This window comes from Somniosus microcephalus, chromosome 3, assembly GCF_052327205.1.
Source record: "Somniosus microcephalus isolate GS21.2 chromosome 3, FLI_Smic_1.0, whole genome shotgun sequence".
In the NCBI taxonomy this organism is placed as follows: Eukaryota; Metazoa; Chordata; class Chondrichthyes; order Squaliformes; family Somniosidae; genus Somniosus; species Somniosus microcephalus.
Genome location: NC_140989.1, coordinates 213280279 through 213293388, shown reverse-complemented (window position 1 = coordinate 213293388; position 13110 = coordinate 213280279). Strand labels below are relative to the sequence as shown.

The following is a 13110-nucleotide window of genomic DNA, read 5'->3' as shown; positions in this document are numbered from 1 at the left end:
AAGATTTAGTGATGTTTTGGGGCCGTAGTATTTATAAGTTTTGACAGCTCTTCCTGTCAATCTTATGAATGGAGCATTCCCTGCTCCGATTGGCTCCCCATGGCCCATGTGATCCCAGGGGCCGCATCGAACTAACTGCGCCCCTGGGATATGCAAGCACTGCGTGCCGGCAGCTGGAGCAGGCCCAGGATACTTGGGGAACACCAGAGGTAACGATGTGGGAGCAGGAAGAGAAGCCGTTGCAGGTGATTCTCTGGCTATGATTAGATAGATAAGAATGGAACCAGGCGAGTGCAGTCCCACCCAGCTGGACAACTGTGTCAAGTCTGCAGACAAGTCAAGAAGGACGTGGAGGGATAGTTTACCTTTGTCACAGTCACAAAGGATATAATTTGTGACTTTAATGAGAGCCGTTTCAGTACAATCCAGAGAGCGGTCCAGAATCTAGGGAATTTTGGAAGATCACAACCAATGCATCCACTATCTCTGCAGCCACCTCTTTTAGAACCTGAGGAAGTAGGTCATTAGGTCCAGGGGATTTGTTGGCTTTTAGTCCCCAAAATCCTCAAGTACTTTTCTCTACTGATCTTAATTACTCTAAGTTCCTCACTTTTATTAGCCCCTTGGTTCTCCACTACTTTTGGTACACTTTTTGTGTCTTCTACTGTGAAGACAGATACAAAATATTTGTTTAAAGTCTCTACTATTTCCTTATTCCCCATGATAATTTCACCTGTCTCAGCCTCTAAGGGACCAAAGCTTACTTTTGCTACTCTCTTCCTTTTTACATACTTGTAGAAGCTCTTAAATTCCGTTTTTATATTTCTTGCTAGTTTACTCTCATATTCTATTTTCTCCCTTTTTATCAATCTTTTGCTCGTCCTTTGCTGGTTTCTAAAGCTCTTCCAATCCTCAGTCTTACTACTATTCTTCACAACATTAGAAGCCTCTTTTAATCTACTACTATCCTTACCTTCTTTAGTTAACCATGGATGGATCACTTTTCCCGTGGAGTTTTTATTTCTCAATGGAATATATATTCGTTGAGAATTTTGGAATATTTATTTAAATGTTTGCCACTGCTTATCTACCGTCATACCTTTTAATCTAATTTCCTAATCTACCTTAGCTAACTCGCCCCTCATACCTATTCAATTGGCTTCATTTAAGTTTAAGACTCTTGTTTCCGACTGAAGTATTTCACTCTCAAACTCAATGTGAAATGTTATCATATTATGATCACTGTTCCCCAAAAGAGCCTTTACTATGAGATTACTAATTAACCCTGTCTCGTTACACAATACAAGATCTAAAATGGCCTGTTCCCTGGTTGGTTCCATGATGTATTGTTCTCGGAAACAGTCTTGAACGCATTCCATGAACTCGTCCTCCAGAGTAACTGCCTTGTGATTTGTTTCTCAGGTTTTTGGACAGATTCCACTCTACGTTTATAAAGACAAATGTTGGGAGCTACACCCTGACTTGCCATCCAATCTGGTGAGCGCGAAGTGATCGAATCTGAGTACACGGATATAGCGAAACAGTGCACACCCTGTGCGTTCCCCAGCACTGGACCAATCCTCTCCGCCCAGCTACCCATACTGGACCTATACAACGGAGTGTAAGCGGAACTCCCCCCTCCCCCAGACCACCCCGGGATCCTAGACCTAGACCATCTGGGGAACCGGGATTCAGACTACTCCCCGAGAACCGGGATCTGGACTACTCCCTGGAGACTGGGAATTGGACTACTCCCTGGAGACCGGGATCTGGACTACTTCCCGGGGAACTGGTTCCAGACTACTCCCCGAGAACTGGGATCTGGACTACTCCCTGGAGACCGGGATCCGGACTACTCCCTGGGGAATCGGGATCCAGACTACCTGGGGAACCGGGATCCGGACTACTTCTTGGGAACCGGTTCCAGACTACCCCCCCACCCCCCTCCCATTACCGATCCAGACTTCCCCCCCCAACCGGGATCCGGACTACTCCCCGGGGAACCGGGATCCAGACTACCCCCCGAGAACCAGGATCCGGACTACCCGGGGAACCGGGATCCAGACTATCCTGGGGAGAACTGGATGCGGACTAACCCCCCACCCATCCCCGGGGAACCGGGATCCAGACTACCCCCAGGGAACTGTATCCAGATTGGCGCTCTTCCTCACGTGCTACTGATGATTGGCTGCACGATCAAGTTAGAATATGCAGTCTGAACCATTCCACTGGAGCTACCTGGTGAGCTGAGTGACTGAGTGAAGCCATGGCATGATACTAAGCCTTGAGATGAGAAGGTCCCAGGTTCAATGCATGGCCTGTGCTGACCTACCCTGGTTTCGGTCAGGGCAACAGTGAAAACACTAGAGTCAGTCTCAGCTCTCCAGGCCAGGGAGGGGATAAAATCAAGATATTAAGGGGAACAGATAGGGTAGATAGAGAGAAACTATTTCCACTGAATGGGGAGTCTAGGGCTAGGGGGCATAACCTTAAAATCAGAGCCAGACCTTTCAGAAGTGAAGTTAGGAAACACTTCTACACACAAAGGGTGGTAGAAGTTTGGAACTCTCTTCCGCAAATAGCAATTGATGCTAGATCTATTGTTAATTTTAAATCTGAGATTGATAGATCTTTGTTAACAAATGGTATTAAAGGATATGGGGCAAAGGTGGGTACATGGAGTTAATTCACAGCTCAGCCATGATCTCATTGAATGGCTGAGCAGGCTCGAGGGGATAAATGGCCCACTCCTGTTCCTATGTTCCTATCCAGGGTTCCTGCCTCTGATTGCTGTTCAAGGGAGTTCTCCAGTGAATTCAATGTGGAAGTGGCATGAAAATAGCACTGGGCTTGGCTGTAATGCTGCCTCATAGCTAGGGGTGGGTGGGGATTATCCTCTGAGTTTGCACCGACAGTGGTGGGGGTGGATGTGTTCGGGTGCTGGTGCTGGAATTTCAAGGGCTGGCCCAATACGTGTGACCAAAGAGGCTCAACTCCCTGAGTCAGCACACACAAGAAGAATGATCCTCTCATGCTAGGAATTACGTCGGGAGTGGGAGGGTGGGTAGGGGGAAGCCACTCAAAAGTGGTTCCCACTGATATTTTGCTTAACTTACGGCGCCCAATTGGGAGAATCCCTAAGGAAACTCCCAACGTCACTATCTGGGTGCCCGCCTGATGTGTGGGCACTAGGATTGGCAGTGCCCACCGGACTGGACCCCAGCACGAGTCCTTGGGATGGGAGGGGTGAAAATTGTGATTCAGTGGGCAAGAGCTCCCATTGAGAGATACAGTCGAGTGTGAATATCTGTCCACATAACTTCACCAATCTCACGCTCACAGTCGGGGGGACCTTCCTCAAGGGAGCACGGGTTGGAGAGTCCGTGCTGCTGTGTTGTAGTCCCAGCTCTTGCACCTGCATACTCTATTGGAAATCGCTTTCTCCCTCATTTTCATCATATTAATTGTTAACCAGAACTTCTGCAATTCCAACTGCATGGAGGGACTGAACCACCTTTCTTGGGAAATTGCTCTGGAACAGCTCTAGGGGATACTGTGCAGGATCTGAATGAGCAGCAGTAAGTATATAGAAGGGTAAATTCACCGATCCTGTGCTCAAAGTCTGGAGGACAACAGCGCAGCATTGATTCTCTTACCTGGGCTCCCTTTGAACATGGCTCCCCTCCAACCTGCCCCCTCTTAATAACAGTCCTTGGTATCAAGGTGGAAGCCAAAACACAAGCAATAGGTTGAATGAGGCTTCAATTCTGTTGCATGTACTTGCCCTAGTGTTCACTATCTGTCTGGTACCTCGTGTTATGGGAACATAGCCAGTCGCTGGAAGGTTTTTGGATTGTCCATCCCTTAAAAAAAAAGATTCAATGCTGTGTTTGATCTCAGATCAAGAACGTGAATGGGTTTCTGAAATGGATGGAAGAAAATCGTTTGGCCCACTTTCTCACGACGGACCTGTACCTTCACTTTGTTCTGTGTGAATTGCTGCTGGGCTTAACTATGCCCATCTTAACAGGTGTGTGCAACCCAAACGTCTACCTGCTTCAGTCATAATGATTCTTTTGATTGTATGCTTCTAATAATTAAGGCAGACACCCCAGTGCAGTACTGAGGGAGCGCTGCACTGTCGGAGGTGTCATCTGTCGGATGAGATGTTAAACCGATGTCTCCTCTCTCAAGTGAACGTGGCACTAGATCGAAGATGAGCAGGGGAGTTCTCCCCAGTGTTCTGGTCAATATTTAGCCCTCAACCAACATCACTAAAACAGATTATCTGGTCATTATCACACTGCTGTTTGTGGGACCTTGCTATGCGCAAATTGGCTGCCGTGTTTCCTATGGTACAACAGTGACTACACTTCAAAAGTACTTCATTGGCTGTAAAGCGCTATGGGACGTCTGGTGGTCGTGAAAGGTGCTATATAAATACAAGTCTTTCTTTTTTCTTTCTTTAATTGGGGAATCCATTTGAAAGGAAAGACAAAAGGTTCATAGATGCTTATGCTCTGCATGCAGTCTTGTGCCTCCCCTCACCGCCCCCCCCACCCCCCACCCCGTCGTTCACTCGTAGGGCAAACTCCCGGGGTGGCAAAAATTAGAGAGAGAAAAATTCCATGGCCAATTTAGGAAGCTCTTTCCTGACTCTCTCAGATGATCAAGCGAGGGTCCACGAGATTATTGTTACCCCAGAAACATAGCTACATGTCCTTATACAGTCCCTCCAACCCCATATGTCCCCATTTACTTAGAAGCACAGGACTGGAAATGTTCATCTCCATCCATCAGGCTGGTCCCAGAACTCACTGACTTCTCACCCCACTTTACTCCATCAATAAACTGGTGTTGTCTCTACACCAGGCCACCGTGAGAAAATCCACCCAGGTAGTGTAGTGATCAATAACATGTCATTCTGTGGTGGACACTAGGTGGAGCAGTAGAGCTGTATATAGCTGTATGTATTAAGACTACACTACCCAGCTGTATAGATATTAAGACTACATTACCCATGAGGCACTAGGCTACCCAGAAGGCAACAGTCAAGATGGCAGCCTGCACACAGGAGCACAAGGCTGCATCTCTACAGATACTGTACCAAGTCCACATGGCTCAATAAAGTAACTAGCAAAAGCTAGCTGTGTTCATAATAAGAATGTCTATTTATTAATGAACATAACAGGTAGAGTTTCTCTTTTTCTGTCTAGAAAAGAGATGGGGAGAAATTCTTTTACACAATGAGTTGATGTGATCTGGAATGCACTGCCTGAAAGGGTGGAGGAAGCAGATTCAAGAGTAACATTCCAAAGCGTATTGAATAAACACATGAAGGGGAAAGATTTGCAGGGCTATGGGGAAAGAGCTGGGCAGTGGGGCTAATTGGATAGCTCTTTCAAAGAGCCGGCACAGGCACAATGGGCCTAATAGCCTCCTTCTGTGCTGTAAGATTCTGTGATACGGAGTGCACACTCTCTCCCTATAGAGATGCCCATTGCAACATTACCTCTGGAGTCCCACAAGGATCTAACTTTGCCCTCCCCCTCTTCCTCATCTACATGCTGCCCTTTGGTGACATCATCATCTGAAGATATGAGGTCAGGTTCCACATATACGTTGATGACACCCAGCCCTATCTCACCACCACCTCTCTCGACCCCTCCACTGCCTCTGATTTGTCATGCTGCTTGTCCGACATCGAGCCCTGAATGAGCAGAAATTTCCTCCAATTAAATATTGGGAAGGCTGAACCCATTGTCTTCGGTCCCTGCCACAAACTCCGTTCCCTAGCCACCAACTCCAGCCCTGGCAACTGTCTGAGGCTGAACCAGACCGTTCGCAACCTTGGGAGTTCTATTTGACCCTACTCTGATCTTCTGACCCCATATCTGCTCTATCACAAAGACCACTTACTCCAGCTTGGTCACACTGCCTGTTTCTGCCCCTGCCTCAGCCCATTTGCTGCTGAAACCCTCATCCCTGCCTTTGTCACCTCCAGACTCAACTATTCCAATGAACTCCTGGCCGGCCTCCCATCTTCACCCTTCCTAAACTTCAGCGCACCCAAAACTCTGCTGCTCGTGTCCTAACTCGCACCAAGTCCCGTTCACCCATCACCCCTGTACTTTCTGACCTACATCGGTTCCTCCGACAGTGCAGCACTCCCTCAGTACTGCACTGGAGTGTTAGTTTGGATTATCTGCTCAAGTCTTTGGAGTGGGGCTTGAACCCACAAGCTTCTGACTCCGAGGCGAGAGTGCAACCCACTCTGATTCAATTCCGAGTCTGTACTGAGTTAGTTCACCTCAGCTGGGTTAGAAGTTGAGGTGCTACACTTGACCTCAACAAGCTAGGCTACGGAGGTGCGAACATTAGCCAGAATTCCCACTCCTGATCACCCTCCAGTGACCCCCACCATTGGAAAGCCCATGTCTCTGGACATTGGGTTAGGACAGGATCAGCTATGGCTCTGATGCCCTCCGTGTTTCAGTTTCCTGCCAACCCTCACTGTCTAGGCTTGCATATGAAGATTGGTCACATGGTGGAGGTTCTGGGCCGTTGCTGGCTCCATTGTGGAACTGTGTCCCAGGCATTGTCGGCACCTTTGGCAAACAAAAATAAAATGTACTTGTTACCATTTGTAGCATTTTCATATGTTGCCTGAGCTGAATTTGGATAATTTATAATATTTCTGTAATGTTAAATGCAACATTTTCCGACTCGCCATTTCATCCAAAAGACAGTGCAATCCAAGCCTGCTTACCATAATAACATGCAAAGATAGCAGACACAGGGAGGATTATTGTGGAAGATGTCAAGCATTTCATGCTCTGGTTGTGGAATGGTTCCTGGGGGCACCAGAATTGGTTGCTTGCACAGGTTTCCATAGCTCCAAAACAATGGAACAACCTTGGGGAAGGGGGGTCATTCAGTTGGTAATTGTCAATCCCTGCCGAGCATCCTCGGGTACCTGCAAAGACCTGTCCATTCAATGTTGATAGATGGCCTTTACTGGCTTAGTTGAACGATGAAAGATGTGGCTGGGTCCAATTTGGAGCTCATCGGTGATTGACAGCTTGCCGACCAACCCATCCTGCCCCCCCTTCCCGTTGAGTTGAGAGTTGAGGAAATGTAGGGGAGTGACAGATTTCACTGTGAAAACTGTATTCTGTTCATTCATGTATATATTGTTATATAAAATAAGCCAGCTTGCAGTCATGCCTTATCTCACTAGAGGGCTTTTACTCCACCTTCTGTACAAACAGGGGAATGGAAAATTCCCATCCTTGTGTTCAAAATCGCTCCATGGCCTCGCCCCTCCCTATCTCTGTAACCCTCTCCAGCCATACAAGCCTTTGAGATCTCTGCGCTCCTCTAATTCTGGCCTCTTGCGCATCCCCGATTTTCACCACTCCACCATTGGCAGCCGTGCCTTCAGCTGTCTAGGCCCTAAGCTCTGGAATTCCCTCCCTAAACCTCTCCGCCTCTCTACCTCCTTTAAGATGCTCCTTATAACCTACCTCATCTGTCCTAATATCTTTTTATGTGGTGCAGTGTCAATTTTTATCTGATTATGCTGCTGTGGAGCGCCTTGGGACATACGTTAAAGGCGTTATATAAATGCAAGTTGTTGCATGTTGCAGCACATGCAATGTTAAGGTAGTTGATTATATACAGGAAAGACTCTCTGTTATGATCCCCAAGTCACACTATTCTTTAACTGGATATCGGGCAGTTTAAAGGTGCACTTTGGTTCATAGGGGTCACAAGGTCTGTTTACAGGAGTAACCAATAATGCAGTACCTAAGAGAATATCTAGTGCGATATCTGAAAATGGTGACATCCATTGTTATAAAAGGATAAATGGTTGCTGTATATTAAAGCAGGACATTAGAAGTGGTTGTCCACCTTAGCTGGTCCAATCTGGATAAGATGCATATTGAAGTCTATCACTTGTCCTTGGTTTGCTTTTCAAGACCCCAGGATATGATTAATGTTACATCTGTTTCACAGAATCCAAAATAGCTGCATTGCCTCAGCAATCGGAAGACTCCCTCTCAATACTGCAATTCTCTGAGGATAGTCTGAGCCCCGAGAATGTGAGCAATAGAGCAGAAGGCTCTGAGATTGGGCTGAACCAAGTGCCATCCAAGGGTGAGTACCAGAAAATAGGGAGATTCTGGATTTCATCTCTCACCATTCTGAGAACTGCACCAAGTCCAGTTAAGCTGGACAGGATACCGGAGCTTTCTGCTAAGTGCTGATTAAAACATGGTCAAAAGCACAATCATGTAAGTGAGACCTCGACACCTGTCTATTGAGTCTTATGTTATTAATCAGAGATGATTGACAGATCTGACATTATGGGTTGTTAGATTGTTTAAGCCTGGGGAATATTACCACAGGCTGTAGTTTGGGCTTGAAATCCGGACTCCACCTACAACATTACCTTGTGAAGGTCTATGAAAGCCTGTTTCATCAAAAAGTCCTGCTGCTGAAACTGTTTATTTTTTTTTTTTAAGTGTTCTTTAACTCTTCGTCAACTGATTCCAATTTTATTGTTTTCAAGTATTATCATAATGTTTTCTTCCCTTCAACCTTTGAGCTTGCGCCTCTGAGTCAGAAGGTCATGGGTTCAAGTCCCACTCTGAAGACTTGAGAACAAAATCCAGACTGATACTCCCAGTGCAGTGCTGAGGGAGCATGGCACAGTCGGAGGTGGCGTCTTTCGGATGAGACGCTAAACCTACTCTCTCGGGTGGACATAAAAGATCTCATGGCCGTTATTTTGAAGAAGAGCAGGGGAGTTCTCCCCAGAGTCCTGGCCAATGTTTATCTCGCAAACAATATCCTAAAAGCAGATTATCTGGTCTTCATAACCTTGCAGTTTGTGGGATCTTGCTGCGCAAAAATTGGCTACCGCGTTTCCTACATTACAACAGTGACTACAGTTCAAAAGTACTTAATTGAAAGAAAAAAGACTTGCATTTCTACAGCGCCTTTCACAACCACCGGATGTCTTAAAGCACTTTACAGCCAATGAAGTGCTTTTGAAGGGTAGTCACTGTTGTAATGTGGGAAACGCAGCAGCCAATTTGCGCACAGCAAGCCCCCACAAACAGCAATGTGATAATGACCAGATAATCTGTTTTTTGTTATGTTGATTGAGGGATAAATATTGGCCCAGCACACCAGGGAGAACTCCCCTGCTCTTCTTCGCAATAGTGCCATGGGATCTTTTACATCCACTTGAGAGAGCAGTTTAACGTCTCATCTGAAAGACGGCACCTCCGACAGTGCAGCACTCCCTCAGTACTGCACTGGAATGTCAGCCTAGATTTATGTGCTCAAGTCCCATGGAGTGGGACTTGAACCCATAACCTTCTGACTCAGAGGTGAGTGCGCTGCCCACTGAGCCACAGCTGACACTTGTTGCCTATAAAGCTGTTTGGGATGTCCTGAGGTCATGAACGATGCTTTATAAATGCAAGTCTTTCTTTTTCTTTTTATTCTTTTCTTTCTGTCTTCCGTTTCACGTGGTATTGAATTAGGGTAGGAAAAATGTACAGCAAACGATTTTCATTTCAAATACCAGAGGGAGCACAGGTTAACAAGTTAGAGGAAATCAGGCAGACTGAAAAGGACAATAGAGATTCAGAACAACAGGTGCTGAGAACTAGCAACTGTAGCGGAGCAAAGATATTTGGGGGTGTAAGCACACAAATTGTTTAAAGCTAGCGTGCACAGGTACAAAAAGTAATCAAAAAGGCTAATGAAATGTTGGCCTTTATCTCAGTGGCTGGAATACAAGGGGTGGAAGTTATGTTACAGTTGTACAGCGCCTTGGTTAGACCCCACCTGGACACAGCGTTCAGTTCTGGGCACCGCACCTCAGGAAGGATATATTGGCCTTGGAGGGGGAGCAGCGCAGATTCACCAGAATGATACCGGGGCTCAAAGGGTTAAATTATAAGGGCAGGTTGCATAAACTTGGTTTGTATTCCCCTGAGTATAGAAGATTGAGGGGTGATCTGAGGTGTTTAAATTGATTAAGGGTGTTGTGTATGTACCTTTAAGAGAAGAACTGATTCTATACTGCAGTACCGGCAGTGACCACCCCTGTATATAAAGCCATAGCAGGCTTCTGTATTTCAGTCTTAAGTTCAGTAAATACCTGTTATTATTGTTCTGCTGCAGTCCATGTATTATTTATACTCGGACACAACATTGGCGACGAACAGGTTCGAACTCACCTGCAGTACTGCATCACCTCACGGGGATCTTTCCCTGAGAAGAAGCTTTTGGAGGTCGAAGTCAGAACAACAAACGTCGACCGCGGGCAACCGCCCAAGGATCCATTGGAGTTCGGAGAGTTGCAGGAGAGGCTGTGGAGAGCTGGGCTTGGCTCCCCAGTCAAGGTGTTCCAGCAAATCGTGCTGGTAGCAGGTAGTGCGCTGACCCTTCCGGACTGTGGTGGGCTCGAGCTCGATCGAGCGGCTCTGCAAAGGGGCCGTGCAGCGTCGTCGGGAGGAAAAGAGAGAGAGAGAGGGTGGAGCGCACAGAGCGCGGTCGGTGCTCAAGAACCGGGCAGCGCAGCGAAAATAAAACAAGGGGAAGGAAAAGTGAGATGCGCTGAAGCCACGGGTCACCGCCATTACCCTGCAGAACGCTAGGAGCAGCGTGGCAGCAAGGGGAAGAAGGAAAAGCGCGGGAGGCGCCATTTTATTCCATTGGGGAAGAAGGAAAAGCACGGGAGGCGCCATTTTAATCCATTGGTGAAGAAGAAAAAGCGCGGGAGGCGCCATTCTAAATCACCCAAGATGCCGAAAAGTGGCAGTATCACTGCTTTCGACAATGAGGTAGAAGACTGGACCACGTATGTGGAAAGAATTGAAGTGTACTGCAAGGCAAATGAGGTGGCCAATGGAAAGAAGGCGTCGGTATTATTAAATTTGATGGGCGCGAGAACGTACGGCCTATTGCGGAATTTAATTACCCCAGCTAAACCAATGGAGAAAAGTTTTTGTTGTGTATGTAACCTGTTCCACCTTAAGAGAGCTTAAGCCTGTTCCACCTTAAGAGATGTACTACTTTCTCAGGCTGCTGTAGACGTAATACCGGGGGTGAACACACCGGTATATAAGCACTGTGCAGTAATCTTGTATTGAGTATAGTCCCTACCTCCAACCAGTAAAGACCTGTTTTTATTGTTACTCATTAGTCTGTGTCTTAATTAACTAAATAATTCACAGACTTAACACTGGCGACGAGTCAGGTTCTTACCCTGCGGCAGTTATTCCACGGCGGCTTCGTCCACAGACAGGACGTTGAAGAGAGGTTTCAAACCGCACCACCCCACTGGAAGCGACAGGCATTAGGACCCTGAAGCCTCCATCAGCGACTGAAAACTGGAGGACAGAAGACATCCTGCAGCTTCTTATTCAACCTCGGTGGTGGGTAAGCCGAGCAGCGTTGGCTGCAAAGACAGGGCTGGGGGAAGTCGGAGGAACAAGGGCGATCGCGATCGGGAGATAAGGGCCATCGATCGCAATCCCTGATAAGGGCCGCACTCGGGCTGAAAGGCGCAGTGTCGGCAGACACTGAAGGCGCGAGAGCCGCGGTGAAAAGCGCGGGCCATCGATCGCGGCGGAGATAAGGGCCGCACTTGGGGCTGAAGGGAGACGTCGTCGGGGGACGGGTGAAGACCGCCAAGCACGGGAAAACCGCCATTTTGTGGGCGGAGGACGACGGCAAGAGCGGGAAGCCGCCATCTTTGATAACAAGTAAAGAAAATAAAATCTGAGAAATTGCAAATCTACAATGCCTAAACACGGGAATATTAGCACCTTTGATAGTGACCTCGAAGATTGGGCCATATATGTTGAAAGAGTAAAAAATTATTGTAAGGCCAATAAAATTCGTGACCAAGATAAAGCTCTAACATTATTAAATTTAATGGGTGCGAAGACATACGGGCAATTGAAACACCTGTTATCACCAGATGAACCGGCGGATAAGACGTTCGATGAGATTGTTACTGTCCTGAAAGATCATCTAAACCCCACGCCGCTGATGCTAGCGGAACGATTTAAATTTTATGACAGAAGGCAGCTACAGCATGAAAGCAATGCTGAATATTTGCTGGAATTGCGTAAATTAGCAAAATATTGTCAGTTTGGAACGGGACTGACAGATGCACTACGAGACAAATTTGTGTGTGGTTTATTTAAACAAGATACACAAAAGCGACTGCTCGAGGAGAATGAGCTGACGCTTGAGAAGGCGGTCACTATGGCAGCAGCACACGAAGCCGCAGCGAGAGGCACGGCAGTAATGCAGCTACGGTCACCGGAGCTCAGTGCAAACAAATTGGAGTGGAGTTCTGTCAAATGTTATCGTTGTGGAAAGACAACGTATGATCAGAACCAGTGTTGGTTTAAAAACCAAGAATGTAGAACATGTGGTAGGCTTGGACATATAGCTAGAGTATGCAGGTCAGGGAAGAAGACCAGCAACAAGAAGTCACCGCAAGGAAAATACGCAAAGGTACACAAGGTGACCGAACAGGAGTCCGATTCAGACGCTAGCAGTAATGAACTGGCTAGCTTAAGCTGTAATGAACTGGCTAGCTTAAGAGTACTCAACGCTGGTAAGGGTGCAGACCTCCAGACAATTTGGGTCACTCTTCAGATAGAAGGAGTCCAAGTAAAACTGGAATTGGACACTGGATCGGCATTGACGGTCATAAATAAGAAAGATTACGGAAAGTTATTCCAACATATTCCCCTACAGGATACGGGGATTATATTGAAAACATACACGGGGCAAAGAGTGTACCCCATCGGGAAAATAGAGGTTGCAGTGGTCCACAAGGGCGAAGACAGTCAAATAATGGACTTATATGTGATATCTGAAGGAGGTCCTCCACTACTAGGACGGGAGTGGATTAGGAAAATGAATATGGACTGGCATTTCCTACAAACAATAACGAGTGAGAACTCGGTGAAGATAGTCGGCCCAGACTCTGGAACGGATGATGGTAAGCCCAACTCAGGTGCAAAAGACAAAGTTTCAGCACAGAATTCCACTGAGCAACAACAACAT

At 46.9% G+C, this 13110-nt stretch overlaps 1 protein-coding gene across 1 annotated transcript in view; it reads left to right on the top strand.

The window, feature by feature from the left end:
- Positions 1 to 1419: 1419 nt before the first annotated feature.
- Positions 1420 to 13110, top strand: part of LOC147121708 (regulator of G protein signaling protein-like) — a 109221-nt gene continuing 97530 nt past the window's right edge. The window contains exons 1-3 of the mRNA XM_085977989.1: positions 1420 to 1497; positions 3901 to 4030; positions 8020 to 8160. Coding sequence (XP_085834115.1) covers positions 3931 to 4030; positions 8020 to 8160 — 241 coding nt within the window. The 5' untranslated portion in view covers positions 1420 to 1497; positions 3901 to 3930. The remainder of the gene's footprint in view (positions 1498 to 3900; positions 4031 to 8019; positions 8161 to 13110) is intronic.